Raw genomic sequence first — 14,676 nt, forward strand, 5'->3', positions numbered from 1 at the left:
AGTGTCTAAACCCCCATACTTGGTACTGTGATGGTGTGGGGTGGTGCTGATTAGTCCAAATGAGAGAAAATCAAAGCAAAAAAGGGGCACCTGCTCAGAACATGTTTTGTGCACCAGCACCAGTATTTATAAATTACATGTAATTTAGGGTCATAATTTATTAACTACACCAATATGAAAACAAGTATTGACATTAAAGGGAAATATGATTTTTCATTAGTCTGTCATAATTTGACTTTGATGTATACCCCCTACCCACATGTTTCAGAACCAAAGAAACTGTCCCCTGCCACCTTGATAGGTAGCAGGCCGGAGATACTGTTTTTAAAAAATGGAAATATCCCATATTTGAAGTGATATTACATATATATGAATGTGTAAAATAATTTTAGGATTAATGTCAAGTTTAGCCGAGTGCTGAATATTAAAAAAAAAAATGAAAATCATGCAACATTTAGGTATTCCTTATGTTGCGGTCAGCCAGGTTAGATCTCCAGTGACCAGATAGCTCAGTTGGTAGAGCACCTGACTAGAGATTCTGGAGACCCAGGTCTGATCCGTTCTGCCTTCGTGTCAGACCTATATGATCTAACAAAAGGTCTGTAGCTGAGAGAGAAGATGGATGGGCCCATATGAAAGGTAGATTTTTAAGAAGGCCATACAGAGTTTTTGATTGTGCACAGTGTCTAAATTCCCTCGTTCAGTACTCTTAGTGTTTTGGGTCGCGCGGACTTAGCCCAAATAAAAGAAATAGAATCGAGAAAGGGGCACCTGCTCATAGCATGTTTTGTGCACCAGCACCAGTATGTATTGATTACGTGTTAATTCGAGCCATGCCTTATTAACTATATAATTATGAAATACAAGTATTGGCATAAAAGTGAAATATGATTTTTCATTAATCTGTCATAACTTGACTTTGATGTATACTTATATGTTTCAGAACAAAACAAAAACACACGTCCCATGCCACCATATTCTGATTCATTTTTTCCCGACAGAGTGAAAAACGTTTTTCTTGATTCGTCTTTGATTTTCTCGATAATAGCTACATTGAACATCTCGGTATTCTGATTTTCTCTATAGTAGCTACATCTTAATATTCTGATGCTCTTGTTATGCACAATATATCGCCTCATACATACATAAAAAATTAACTAAAACGTATATACAATACACATGTATACTATTGAAATATTGGTGTTATCTAGTACATGTATATGGCATTTCTGAATTTAACATGTCGTGCTCTTTAGTGATTTTCTCAAATTTTGATACTTTAATACATATATTTAAAAATGTACACATCTGGTTCTGATATCTAAGATTTGTAGTCAGATGATTGTGCATACTATTACAATATGGGTACATTATTTACAACATTGAGTTTTAAGGTAGATTCTCTCGCATGCGACTTGTCAATGTTAATGGTTCAAAGTAGAGAAAACCGGCATCAAATTCCACTTGATGTGATATAAATTTTTTCAATAACCAAAACAATTTTTTTTAATAAGAATAATTTAAAAAAAAATAAAAAAAAACCACTGTCGTAAATGTCAAATATCCACACACGTAATAATAAGTCAACATATGAAAATACATTTTCCTTAAGCATCGCTAGCATAATAGAAATGCTAAAAAGCTGTGACGTCACACGAAGTTCGAGTTACCTAAAATGTTTTCTTAATATCTAGTATTCTAATTGTTTTCTATAACTACATTGATATATGGTATAATTAGGAAAAATATATTAATAAGCACCTTATATATATATATATATATATATATATATATATATATATATATATATATATATATATATATTGATTTTATTGACACATAATCTTTAGATCAATCATCATGCAGTCAAATTAAACTCTTAGATTTTGAAATTACTAGTAATCTTTATATAGCAAGATGGGTATCGATTGGTGTTCAGTTTTAAATCACGCGCAGCGAAAATTCACGATCCATTATCTCTGGGAACCCCGTTTGGTATTTTTCTCTTTCACCGTTTAGATCGCAATTTTATTTTTGAGAACTATTAATTTTGCCTTTATTAACCAGATATTGAATATTCAAGGTTTTGGAAAATGAATGCCAGTGGTTGGTCAGTTTCTCCTACAGGAGACAGAGAATTCGGACGATTTGAGTTTGTCCAAGAGTCGCCTGTGGTTGCAGTGTCCAGCCTTTGCATTTTGGTTTTTGCGTCAGCGATGGGGACTTTCGGGAACTTGTTAATTTTGACAGCTGTCTTCAGGGTCATCCCAACCAAATCTCTGGAATTCATATTCGTGGGGAATCTGGCTCTGTCGGACTCTATCGTAACTTTGGTGATAGATCCGTTGAATATTCTCGGTAAGTGGCACATGGCTTCATGTTGTTTTGCTTGACTTTACTTGACCGTTTCATTCCTATTTGGATTCTAGTATGTGACGTAATACGTGTATAGATAAAGCATTCAACTTTATAGATAGACCATACATTAAACTGGCACAAGAAAAAAATAATACAAAACAGGAACAGGTTCGTATTTTGAAGTAGAATATTTTATTTTAGCGAGAAGTAGCAATACTTGCAAAGGCCGGATACGCTTTTTTTTAAAATGAAATAAAATCTTTTTTTTAAACCACCCATTTACTCCTTATGACGAGATACTAACTTGTTATAACAATATAATGAACTCGTTATAACGAAATAATTAACTCATTATAGCGAGTCAGATTTTTTACTGTTCTAGGTGGCTTTCTTAAATACGTTTTATTGTACCGTCGAGGGTAAAAAGCAAACGCTGGATTTAGGTCTTCTGATAAGAAACAGAAAAGACAACTACACGTGTATAGTTATAACGAGATACTACACGTGCATAGCTTTAACGAGATACTACACGTGTATAGTTATAACGAAATACTACACGTGTGTAGTTATAACGAGATACTACTTGCGTATAGTTATAACGAGATATTACACGTGTATAGTTATAACGAGATACTACACGTGTTTAGTTAAAACGAGATACTACACGTGTATAGTTATAACGAGATACTACACGTGCATAGTTATAACGAGATATTACACGTGTATAGTCATAACGAGATACTACACGTGTATAGTTATAACGAAATATTACACGTGTATAGTTATAACGAGATATTACACGTGTATAGTTATAACGAGATACTACACGTGTGTAATTATAACGAGATACTACACGTGTATAGTTATAACGAGATACTACACGTGTATAGTTATAACGAGATACTACACGTGTATAGTCATAACGAGATACTACACGTGTATAGTTATAACGAGATACTACACGTGTATAGTCATAACGAGATACTACACGTGTATAGTTATAACGAGATACTACACGTGCGTGTACAGTTATAACGAGATACTACATGTGTACAGTTATAACGAGATACTACATGTGTATAGCATTCTACTTCAGTGATCAAAACTAACGATAGATGAAAAAGTAATGTTTGATTGCCCAACAAACACCTCTAGATAAAATTCAAACTCGGATGAAAGAAGAGTCAATTGTGTACAACTTGATTAACCTATTTTTAAGTGAGTATGATATTTTCTTAGGTTTATCAAGATTGTTATAATAAGTAATATAGGGTAGGCTGTTTGGGTTTTCTTGCAATTAGAAAACACCTTTGATCAGACTAATTTCTGATTTACTCGTATGTTGTGATTTTTTTCTTTTAATTTTCTTTTATTCATCTATTTTTATTTTTTGATGTGGGGAATGAAGTCAGTACCCACAGTTGCGAAAACAACTTGCACGGGTCTTAAAACTTTTAATGTGTCTATCAAAATTTCGTATTAATATCAAAAGAAGAGACTGTATTTTGAAGAAGGTACTTATTTTTCAGGAAAAGAGTGGGGATCATAGTACAACCCCTTAAGCATCCTCACAAGTCAAGGTTTTGTGAATACGTACGCTCCACACAAACTTCCCGGAGGGAACGTAATCACAAAACCTTGACTTGTGAGGATGCCATTTAATTTAGGTGTTTTTTATTTGCGATTTCTTTTTCATCACAGACGAAAGATAAACTGCTGTAGTTAATACAAGGAGTTTTAAAAATGCTCATTGAGAAGTTAAACGTGTTATATGTTAAATATATAATACTAAGTAATTATTTTTTAAAGACTAATTGAGCTTCACGGAAAATTGTATCTATAAACTGCATTTACAACTTTATTTCTCTTATTTCCAATTTTGGATCTCATAACTTCTTTTTTTTTTCCACTTTAACTTTTTCTTTTATAAAGATGTTATTTCGTGACTTTCCAAAAAGTAATAACAATAAAATCGTTTGAATTTTTTTTTTATCAGAAAACAGACAAATCATGTCAGAAATTATTCATTAACATTTATTCTCTCTTTATTCTGTCATTACATTGTTCTCGTGTGTTATTTCTACCTCCCATTCAATCATATTTCATTCATTTCATAACCTACTATATAGGTCAAGTATCACAAATGTCCATGGAATCTATGAAATGCTGAATTTAAACGAGATTATCTATCATATTTTTAGTGGGTGAGGGATTTGCCTATTAATATCATCTGTATTTAACAGTTGCTTCGATGTATTGTTTTTCTTGACAAAATGCTCTCTCTCTCTCTCTCTCTCTCTCTCTCTCTCTCTCTCTCTCTCTCTCTCTCTCTCTCTCTCTCTCTCATTCTCATACTTTAAACGGGCATGGACACGATTTGAGCTGAAAATTTTCTAATTTTATTTTTCCATTTTTATTGTTTACAATGCTTAACTAAAGTATTTTTAATAGTCAACCAAAATTTGAATATGAGTCGTTGAGTTATAATTGAGATACAGCACTCGGAATTCTTTGTTATGTAAACAAGGTTCGTGCCATGCTTTTGTTTACATTAGACTGTTTAATAGAAAATAACGTGTTTAAAACAAAATGAGGTGTGTCAAACACTACAAAATAGTTAATTGTGTTAAGAATTCACTTATAAATTGAAAAAATCTGCTTTAAACGAAACTTTTATTAGTTGATTTAACCTATGTAAAAAAAAAAAAACATGGCATGAGCCTTGTTTACATCACAAGGACTTGCGACCTCTGTATTTCCCATGTACCTTGACTACTGACATTCAAATTTTTGCTGATCATTAGTAATACCTTAATTAAGCATTCTAAACATTAAAATTAAAAAGTAAAATTTGTAAATTTTCAGCTCAAATCGTGTCCATGTCCCTTTAAACACGTTCTGTGGTCCTGTCCTGGGCTCATGATCTTAGTGTGAACAAATCGTTAGCGATATTCAAGTTTAGCGATGTCAATACCTTTGCTAATAATGCCAAAATGCAATCCTCGCTACAAATTCTACTTATACGGCACATCTAGCTTTACGATTTCAAATGGTTGTTTTCTCCAAACACTAATCCTTAAAAGTCACGATCACGGTCTTCAATCATGACAATTTTCTTTTGTAATTAAAAAATGTGTATTATTTGTATACCTAATTCATCAGACTTGGATGATTTTTCATTTTGCAGGAAAACTGGAGGGGGAGTGGCTCTTCCGTGCTGTTCCAGTGCTGTGTAAAGGAATGGGATACCTGTGCACTGTATCCTGTGTCAACTCCCTGGGCTCTATCGTTTTAATGAGTTCCAGTCGCTATGTATCAATATGTCATCACAGCCTGTACAAGAAAATCTTCAACAAGGGCACCTGCATAGCGATGTGTAGTGGTCTTTATCTAACCGGCCTCCTCCTAGTTCTTCTAAATCTGGCGGGTATCGGTGACCATTCATTCAATCGGAAAAGTCTGGAGTGTATTTGGGACCGCACCCACACATACTCTTATACCCTGTCGTTTACCATTTTCCTAGTGTGGATTCCACTGTTGATGGCAGGGAGTTTCTACGTCTCGATTTTCCTGAAGTTCCGTGCCAGCTCTAGAAAGATTGCGAATGCCACTAGTTCTTCTCACCACAGAAAGCCTATGTATCTAGCACGCACGCTGTTCTTGATTTACGCTGCTTTCGCTCTCTGTTGGATTCCCTACGCCATATTAATGGCCGCCGACCGGAAGGACACGTTTCCGTATGAAATCCACGTGATGATTACGACGTTCGCGCATCTGCATCCTTCTTTCAACTGGCTCGTTTTGTACTACACGAATACGCTATTTCGCAAAGCTTTCAACAGTATGGTAAAATTGGATAAATGTTTCTGCTCCAAAAAAGATATGCGTGTTAATAATTGCTCTACAATATCTAATAATACGACTGGTATGTAGCACTTTTGCGAAACTAGCATTGAACAATTTCCTAAACTTCATGACGTCGTAAAATTAATATCAAAAACACTGATATGCAAATATTTTTTTCTGATGAATTAATACTTTGTAAATGGAAGACTCCTATGAGACTAAAAAGAGCTGTTCAGTAGAAGTATCGTGATATATGAATATATGTACTAGAGCAGTGAATGTGAAAAGAAACGGCAACGTTATTACTGGAAACAGAAAAACAACAAAAGCAACATGAATATCACGTGACTGATGAAAACTACACTTTCATAATAGATTTGATACCACGGCACCATATTTAGTTAAACATGTTAGCATACTTAATTTATCATTTTATCATCCACTTTCAAGGAAAGCAAGGTGATATCTTGATGGGCAGCGGGAAACAATATCATTTATGAGAGTGTAATGATTTTGGGGTGAATTTTAGGATTTCTGGTCGGGCTCGGACTTCTCTAGTATTGCACATATTGCTCTATCTCTCTTCCCCGCGGATTTTCAAGCCGAGCAGAGTGTCTTCTGAGGCTGCATCACTGTAGTTATTGTGTACGTATAGTCCTTTATAGTTGTCTTATATAGTCGTTTTCTGAGTGTTTTTCTGGTGTTCGGTTTATAGAAAACCACTAGTAGTTTAGCCCACCTGCGCCGCGGCTCATAACGATTTTCGCAGGTGGGGGCCATTTTGAAAATTGTTACTTCAACTGTTTGGTTTTGTTTTTACTTGGAATCAAGTTCCGATTATTTTAATGATTTAACTTGAGTTGTTTATTTGGGCTTTTTATGTACATGTAGTTTTGGGATAGCCTAGGCCAAAAATGTTCGGACAAGAGCTAGGTAGGTGGACATCGGATGGTCATTGGCAGGGGCGTCCTGGGAGCAAGTTAGCTTGGCGGAGGAGCATAGCAGGGACCCAGGAACAGGGAGTAGCCACGAAGGGGAGAGGGTGGTGGGTAGAACTGACCGGGGAATCCAAACTGGAGGAAGGGTGGATGATAGCAGGGATGATCTTTGGGATGGCTTACTATTTTGAGGGATTGCGTGAGGAGCAATGTCAAATTATGCTCGAAAATGGGGGGTCCCCATGATGAACAGTTGGCACTTCTTCTGGCTTTAGTGGAAGTTAGAGCTGCATGGGGGTTCTAAGTCACTGATGTCCGTGACGAAATCGATTTGGATTCGGCAGTGACACATTAGGGGACCAGTGCATGTAGCTACCAATCTCACCAGACTATTTTCATAGGGAACCATGTGTACCGAATAGTTTGAGAATAGACACCCCCAGGGGCTTGGCCCCAGGGGGACAATAATCAAGGTCCCCCAGTGGGAATACATTTACACAACCCCTCATGCAAGTGAAGATGTAGGGACGGACATCCCCAGCGTGGTGAGTATCCCAAGCGATAGTCGGTTTACCCAAGCCAATGGTGGGATAGCTCTGTCCCAGGGTGTCTGTCGGGGTAGTGGAATACAGACAGATGTTTACGGTCCCTCAACATTCGGACAAGTGATAAGACATCACAGCAGGTCAAGATCACGATCTCAACTGGTGATGCAGAAGGCTGTAGGGCTGGCCCAGAGTTTATTAGCCAGTGTGTGTCATTTGGTTCGTCTCCAGGGACTGGGGCTCAAAATAGGTTGGGGCTAGTGTCCCGTAAACCCTTAAGGGGCTCCGGTACTGTAAGGTTAGAACTTAACAGTGTACATTATGTATGTTATGAGGTTAAGATGCCAGTGAACCAGAATACTTGTGTCGAGGGGTAGGCAGTGGAGGTTTAGAGTCGACAGGGATAGATATTCAGAAGCCCCGGGATGTTTTGGGTCGGCATAAACTGGGGTGCTACCAGACACAAATGAGAAATTGTGTGTTTGACCGGAGGGGACTGCAGCAGGTGTTAGTCCCCAGGGTGGTTAGCTAGAAGACACCAGGTATAGTGTCGGTTACCATAGTGATATGACTTTTCAGGGTAACTCTAGGCATTCCCTTGATTTTGCTGTCGACATCTCAGGGAATGCGGCTTAAAATAGGTCAAAGGAAATGTTCCGTAAACCATTAGGGGACTCCGGTTTAGATGGTCGGACCAGCAGTGCTGGACAACGTGGTGTGGACGTTGCACAGACTCCAGTCTGACTTGATCAGATCTCGGATGCAATTTATGAGTCTGGGATGAATATACATTCGAGTATAGTGTTGGCGAGTCCAGGTTGTTTAGGCGGACATCCATCAATGCGTTGAGGTTTGTGGTGAGGTCTGTGGGTATCTCACGCGAGAATAAAAGTATACAGGATTCGATGGTGATGTTAGATACTGTTGCCAAGGGGCACAGTCTGATAATTACAGATGCCCCAGCCATGGTTGAAGCAGTGGCCTATTAGTTCTCTAGGGGATATGTCCGCTGTCTGTGTGATTGTATGATGGTGGTAATGTTGTATCTGGGTTTACTGTTATATATATTGATTGAGATTGAGTTTCCGTCTCGTTTGGTCTGGTGGGATAGGAGTGTTCCCTTTCGGAGTGAGAGGCTTCCTCCTGGCAAACCTCTAGGTAATGAATGGAAAGGGTTTACTGCTAGTGGCCTCGTGAGTTCCTATGGTCGATGAGTGATGGCTATGTGACCCAGGTTCAAGTGAAAGTGAACCAGGAATAACCCAGCCATCACAAATGCGGGATTGGAGAGCGGAGTCTGTAATAACCCCGCCGTTGGTAGTTCCTTTCAGTATTGTGTTGTGATGTCCGTCCATGTGGTACCCCATCCCCTGATGCCTCTGTCCACGATGGCAACTGTCCTCTGACGTGGTCTTGACTGAATGTGACTCCGAGATGTGACTTTCCTGTTCGTGGATTTTCTGTGATGTGCTGTGTGATTGACATTCGGTGTTGTGAACTTCGTTTTGGACTGTCAAAGTGTTATGGTTTTATAGAGTAAAGTTTATTGTACTGTAAATCATAGGTGAAATTCGTTTATAGATTTATAAGATTCTATGTATATGTATCTATTGTAAGCTACAGTGTTGCAGGTTACACTCGTCAGTATTGGGGCATTCTTCCTCAAAATTGGGGGGTGTAGTTTTTAGGATTTTCCGATCGGACTCGGGGTGCTCTAGTATCGGACTCGGGGTCCTCTAGTATCGGACTCGGGGTCCTCTAGTATCGCACGTGTTACTTTGTCTCTCTTTCCCACGAATGATAAAGCCGAGCAGAATTAGAGTCAGAGTTAGCTAACTCTGAGACCGCATCACTGTAGTTATCGTGTATGTCTAGTCTTTGATAGTTGTCAGATATAGATGTTAATATATGTCTTTACAAGCTTTTGTTCGGTGTTCGGTTTATAGAAAACTAATTTAAGTTTATTTTTACAATTTTTTTAATAACAATGAACAAGTGAAGATAACAAACAACGATCGATCTCATGAATCCTATAAAGAATGCAAAATTAAGAGAAGCTGGCAACCCTATATCTTAATCAAGTAAACAGAGTAATCCGTAGTCAAAACCAGTATGTAACCAACGGTCTAACAATTGGTATGAAACACGCCAGACATCATTCGACGCAGTGATATCCTGCATTTGCAAATTATATCGTTATGAGTTTATAACGAATCTATAATTTGCGACTTTAAATAAGTGTATTGAAACTCCTGTAACGTCAACTTATTTGTCAGTAGCCGATTTCGATTTAAAAATTGATCATACGCAGAACATACACGCGTATCGAATCAGTTGAAAGACATAAACACCATGTGCAGATGATAATGGAATCTCGCTACACAAATATTGGAAGCTGACGATCACATTCCTGCAATCATACGAATTGTAGTACGTTAAAGGGAGACGAGAGTAGAAACAAAACGTCATGAAGAAAAGAACGCTGCCGAAAAGTGTACATTAATCGTCCTTAGAATTATTCTAGGATCAGCGTCATCGCTCTGAATAATTCTCGGCTGACAATATAACGTCACAAAAGCCAACACGTCATGTAATTGAATGTCCCGTCACAAGAAGAGTGTTGGAATTTACTAGTATGCCTATATGCACCTGTATTAAGTGAACACACAGGAAAGAAATGCATTGTTCACCAAATTATCAATCTCTACCCAGAGTTGTTGTTCCTTGCTCTCACATACACCTATGTAAACGTCACAAAATACTAGTAAGCAATTTTATTCCACATGTAAATCCACTTTTTACGGGTAACACATCTTCACAAGTCAAGGGTTATTGATTCGTTACCTTGCACTAACCCTTGACATCAGTCGCTATATAAAAGTTGGGCTCGTTCTGATTGGTTCCCACAAAAGAGTGGGAACCAATGAGAATGCGGTTCTATCTCTAACAACGCGAAGCGAGAGATTCAAATAAAAACGCGTGTATTAATATCTACAGTTATGGCTATTTCAATCTTTAAAGCAATATTGTCTTAAACAAAAAGGTTTCCAAACTTGATCTATCAATAAACGTAATTAGTGGTATGCATATCACAATTGCACGTGTTTATCAATACAGCAGTATGAGATCGCGTCATTTGTATCCATGTACACCATAACAAGATGCAGTGATTTCATTGGATGTTTTATCTATAGTGGATTGCGTAATGGTCAAATGAGCCCAACTTTTTGATAGCGACTGATGGCAAGGGTTAGTGCGAGATAACGAATCAATAACCCTTGACTTGTGAAGATACGGGTAACAAAACTATAAGAACTACTTTACAAAATATCGGGAAAATGTAGGACAAGCAACTTCAAGTATTTGCAGTTTTTTCCCCATTACTATGCTTTCTTCACGTACCTATGTATAGGTCTGGTGCAATAGAACAACCCATTATCCGCGTTTCAACCCAAATCAATGCTTCTTGTGTCACAAAAAGACTTGACACCTGCTCAGTATTTATTTATTTACGTGTATTTTTGTAACTGAAGTCGAAACCATACTTTATTTGAGCATACGTGCCATTTAACAAAAATCTTGTAAAACCCTCTAGACGTTGACAGAGGTGTTATGTGAGAGCAAGGAACGACAACTCTAGGTAGAGATTGCCAAATTATTAGTAAATAGTGTATAGGCTATATTGCAACTTATGACCAATTCAGTCACTGGTTCAGTGCGATAACGGTCATCCTAATATAATTCTGCTTTGTGTTTATCGTAATATTGACCTTAGCTGGAAATTCATGTGTATGTGATGGCATACAATGTTAGTTCATATTTGTATATTTCACATGTCCAAGAACAAAATTATGTTTTGTTTCACTATTGGTGTTTTTGACAATGTCAGTTATTCAATATTCACTTAATATTCACTTAAAAATGGAGATTCAGAAGAATTAATACAAACCACACAGAAATGTATGCATCCTGGTTGTAGACCCCTGGTGCTTTCAAATTAAGACAGCCACAATTGTTAAATGCTCTTGGTATTAAAATTCCCCATATAAGTGAACAATTTACGACGCTCGACATAGAAAAGTGGCGGATCCAGAAGGGGAGTCGGGGGGTTAACCCCTCCCCTTTTCGTCAGAAAAAATTGCTAGGAAAGGTAAAAAAAAAAACCGCATTTTGAGGGTGGAGTCCCCATTTAAAAATCAAAATTAGTGGTAGATCCCCCCTTTCAAAAATTCCTGTAGTGTATAATTTTGGACGACATTTTAGCTACTGGGGGAGTTTCATCAAGTGACCAGGAATACTAACGAAGCGCGTTCGGGTTTCCAGATCGAATTTCCTCTAGATTTGGGGTTATTGTTTATCTGCTCCAGTAATATCCCCGCAGTAGTGGACCTATTAGTTGATCTGGGACCTGTCTGACCAATAGATAACGAAAGGTGTATTTAATCATTAACGCTCCATTCATCTGGAGGCCAAGACGCTTAGCAAATCCACTTGCTACCACAAAGGGATTCAATATCTAGAACAGGTGGCTCGTACTAGAACGTGGATCTTACTGGAACATGTGGATAGTTCTGGAACATGTGGATGGCACTGGAACTTGTGAATTGTATTGGAACACAGGAACAAAAACGTTATCAAAAGTTTTAAAAATCCAGCTAAAGTCACTTATCAAGTCACAAGTTAGGATCATCAGCGTAGTTCTATTTATAGAATACACATGTAAGGATCATCAGCATTGTTCTATTAATAGAATATATAATCTTAGGATCATCAGCATTGGTCTATTAATAGAATACACATGTAAGGATCATCAGCATTGCTCTATTTAAAGAATATATATGTTAGGATCATCAACGTTGTTCTATTAATAGAATATACAATGCATGTTAGGATCATCAGAATTGATCTATTAATAGAATACATATGTTAGGATCATCGGTATTGTTCTATTAATAGAAAACACATGTTAGGATCATCAGCATTGTTCTATTAATAGAATACACATGTTAGGATCATCAGCATTGTTCTATTAATAGAATACACATGTTAGGATCATCAGCATTGTTCTATTAATAGAATACACATGTTAGGATCATCGGCATTGATCTATTAATAGAATACATATGTTAGGATCATCGGCATTGTTCTATTAATAGAATACATATGTTAGGATCATCAGCATTGATCTATTAATAGAATACACATGTTAGGATCATCAGCATTGTTCTATTAATAGAATATATAATCTTAGGATTATCATCATTGTTCTATTGATAGAATACATATGTTAGGATCATCAGCATTGATCTATTAATAGAATACACATGTTCGGATCACCACCATTGTTCTATTAATAAAATACATATGTTAGGATCATTAGCATTGTTCTATTAATAGAATATATAATACATGTTAGGATCATCAGCATTGTTCTATTTATAAAACACATGTTCTATTAATAGAATATACATCTTAGTATCATCAGCGCAACTAGATTAAGGGCTTCCATAGTAAAATGCACAATAATCATCGCGTGAAATTGCACCTCAAATTCATCATTACACTTGTTACGGTTAAACACCAAAACGATACTACCCATTTGTTGACTGTGACTGAGCCACCTTAATATCTCCTCATGGTAATTTCCCGTGACGTCAGTTGAATATCACGTAACACTTTATTTTTGGAAAACAGCAAGAGGCCCTACTTGTGAACAAAAATTCAGGTTCATGCGGGTAACCAGCTGAAATTTTATTGATATACATGTACTCAGAAAGAAATAAAAATCCTTAACATGAAAAGTGTTGGGATCAAATGCATGCTCAAACTAAACATACCATAGTTTAACAACATATCAACAGTCATCAGCGAATTACCGGGGCTGTCCACATTCCTATACATATCATACCGTTAATATACAAGACAGAAATTGCTCCCCGCACTTTTCAAACGCATAAATATATCTAGAATATATTTCAGAAAAATTCATATTGTTTTTTATAGCAAATCAACCTGAACTTTGCCACTGTTTCTGTAGAATGAGATTATTTATGTACATAAGGGAATTTGTGAACGCATCAGTCATTCAGATTAGGGGCGATTTCAAGGTCACAATGTAATATAGATATCACCTTCGTGCATACTATATATTAAAAATGGAGAATGATTTGATATCATAAAGGAATAATATATATATAATCATTTGACAAGAAATGTTTCACCTATACAGCTTATCACTTGATAACAGTAATAAATAACGACAAAATATTATGACACTTTCCCCGCGATACAACTATCAGAACATGTACGTTGTGACATACTTTTTTTTATTGTGACGTCATATGGTGAATATCCAACGTCATCTTATCACACAGATGCCTCATGTAAAAGACTTAGTCAGAAACTAAGTGTTTTAAGGAGATTGAGCACTTTTATGTCAAAGGAGGCACTACTCAAAATTTACAATACTATTGTTTTTCCTCATTTTAATTATTGTTGTACTGTACAGTATGGCAGGATACAAAGAACAAGACAAATATTGATTAAATTGAATTACAAAAGAGGGCAGCCAGGATCATTCTACATATCAAAGTACCTCATTCAGTGTCAACTTCTTGCATGCTATCAAATTTGAGATGGATGCCTTTGATTGACTATTTTATTTATCGAAAAATTAATCTTATGTTTAAAGTTTTACATCATACGACTCCAGAGTATTTGCATGTTTTTAGATTTGTGAATGAGGTAAACACAAGAAATACAAGTCAGAGCTCTACTAATTTTATTTATGTTACAAGAGCCAAAACAGAATATTTTAGAAGATCTTTTATCATTTCAGCAGCAATTTTATGGAACTCATTACCAGATTTTATAAGAAAATGCACAATTATACCTCATGCATCTTTTAAATCAGCCTATCTCAAACATTATTATGATCCTCAATGATACTCATTGTGCAATCCTGTATAAATAAAGGATATTATTATCAT

The 14,676-nt window shown here is 36.6% G+C and overlaps 1 protein-coding gene across 1 annotated transcript; it reads left to right on the forward strand.

Moving 5' to 3' along the window:
- The first annotated feature begins 2,029 nt into the window (after positions 1-2,029).
- Positions 2,030-7,207, forward strand: LOC125666739 (melatonin receptor type 1B-A-like). Its single transcript, XM_048899996.2, has 2 exons — positions 2,030-2,358; positions 5,546-7,207. The coding sequence occupies exons 1-2, from the start codon at positions 2,094-2,096 to the stop codon at positions 6,289-6,291; spliced, it is 1,011 nt and encodes a 336-aa protein (XP_048755953.2). The 5' UTR covers positions 2,030-2,093; the 3' UTR covers positions 6,292-7,207.
- Positions 7,208-14,676: the final 7,469 nt, after the last annotated feature.

The sequence above is a fragment of the Ostrea edulis genome, chromosome 10 (genome assembly GCF_947568905.1).
Source record: "Ostrea edulis chromosome 10, xbOstEdul1.1, whole genome shotgun sequence".
Taxonomy (NCBI): domain Eukaryota; kingdom Metazoa; phylum Mollusca; class Bivalvia; order Ostreida; family Ostreidae; genus Ostrea; species Ostrea edulis.

Bases quoted from the DNA above. Each gene is read 5' to 3' on its own strand.
- LOC125666739 (XM_048899996.2), top strand. From the start codon at position 2,094: ATGAATGCCAGTGGTTGGTCAGTTTCTCCTACAGGAGACAGAGAATTC. The intron at 2,359-5,545 runs GTAAGTGGCACA...TTCATTTTGCAG, and splicing joins AGATCCGTTGAATATTCTCG to GAAAACTGGAGGGGGAGTGG.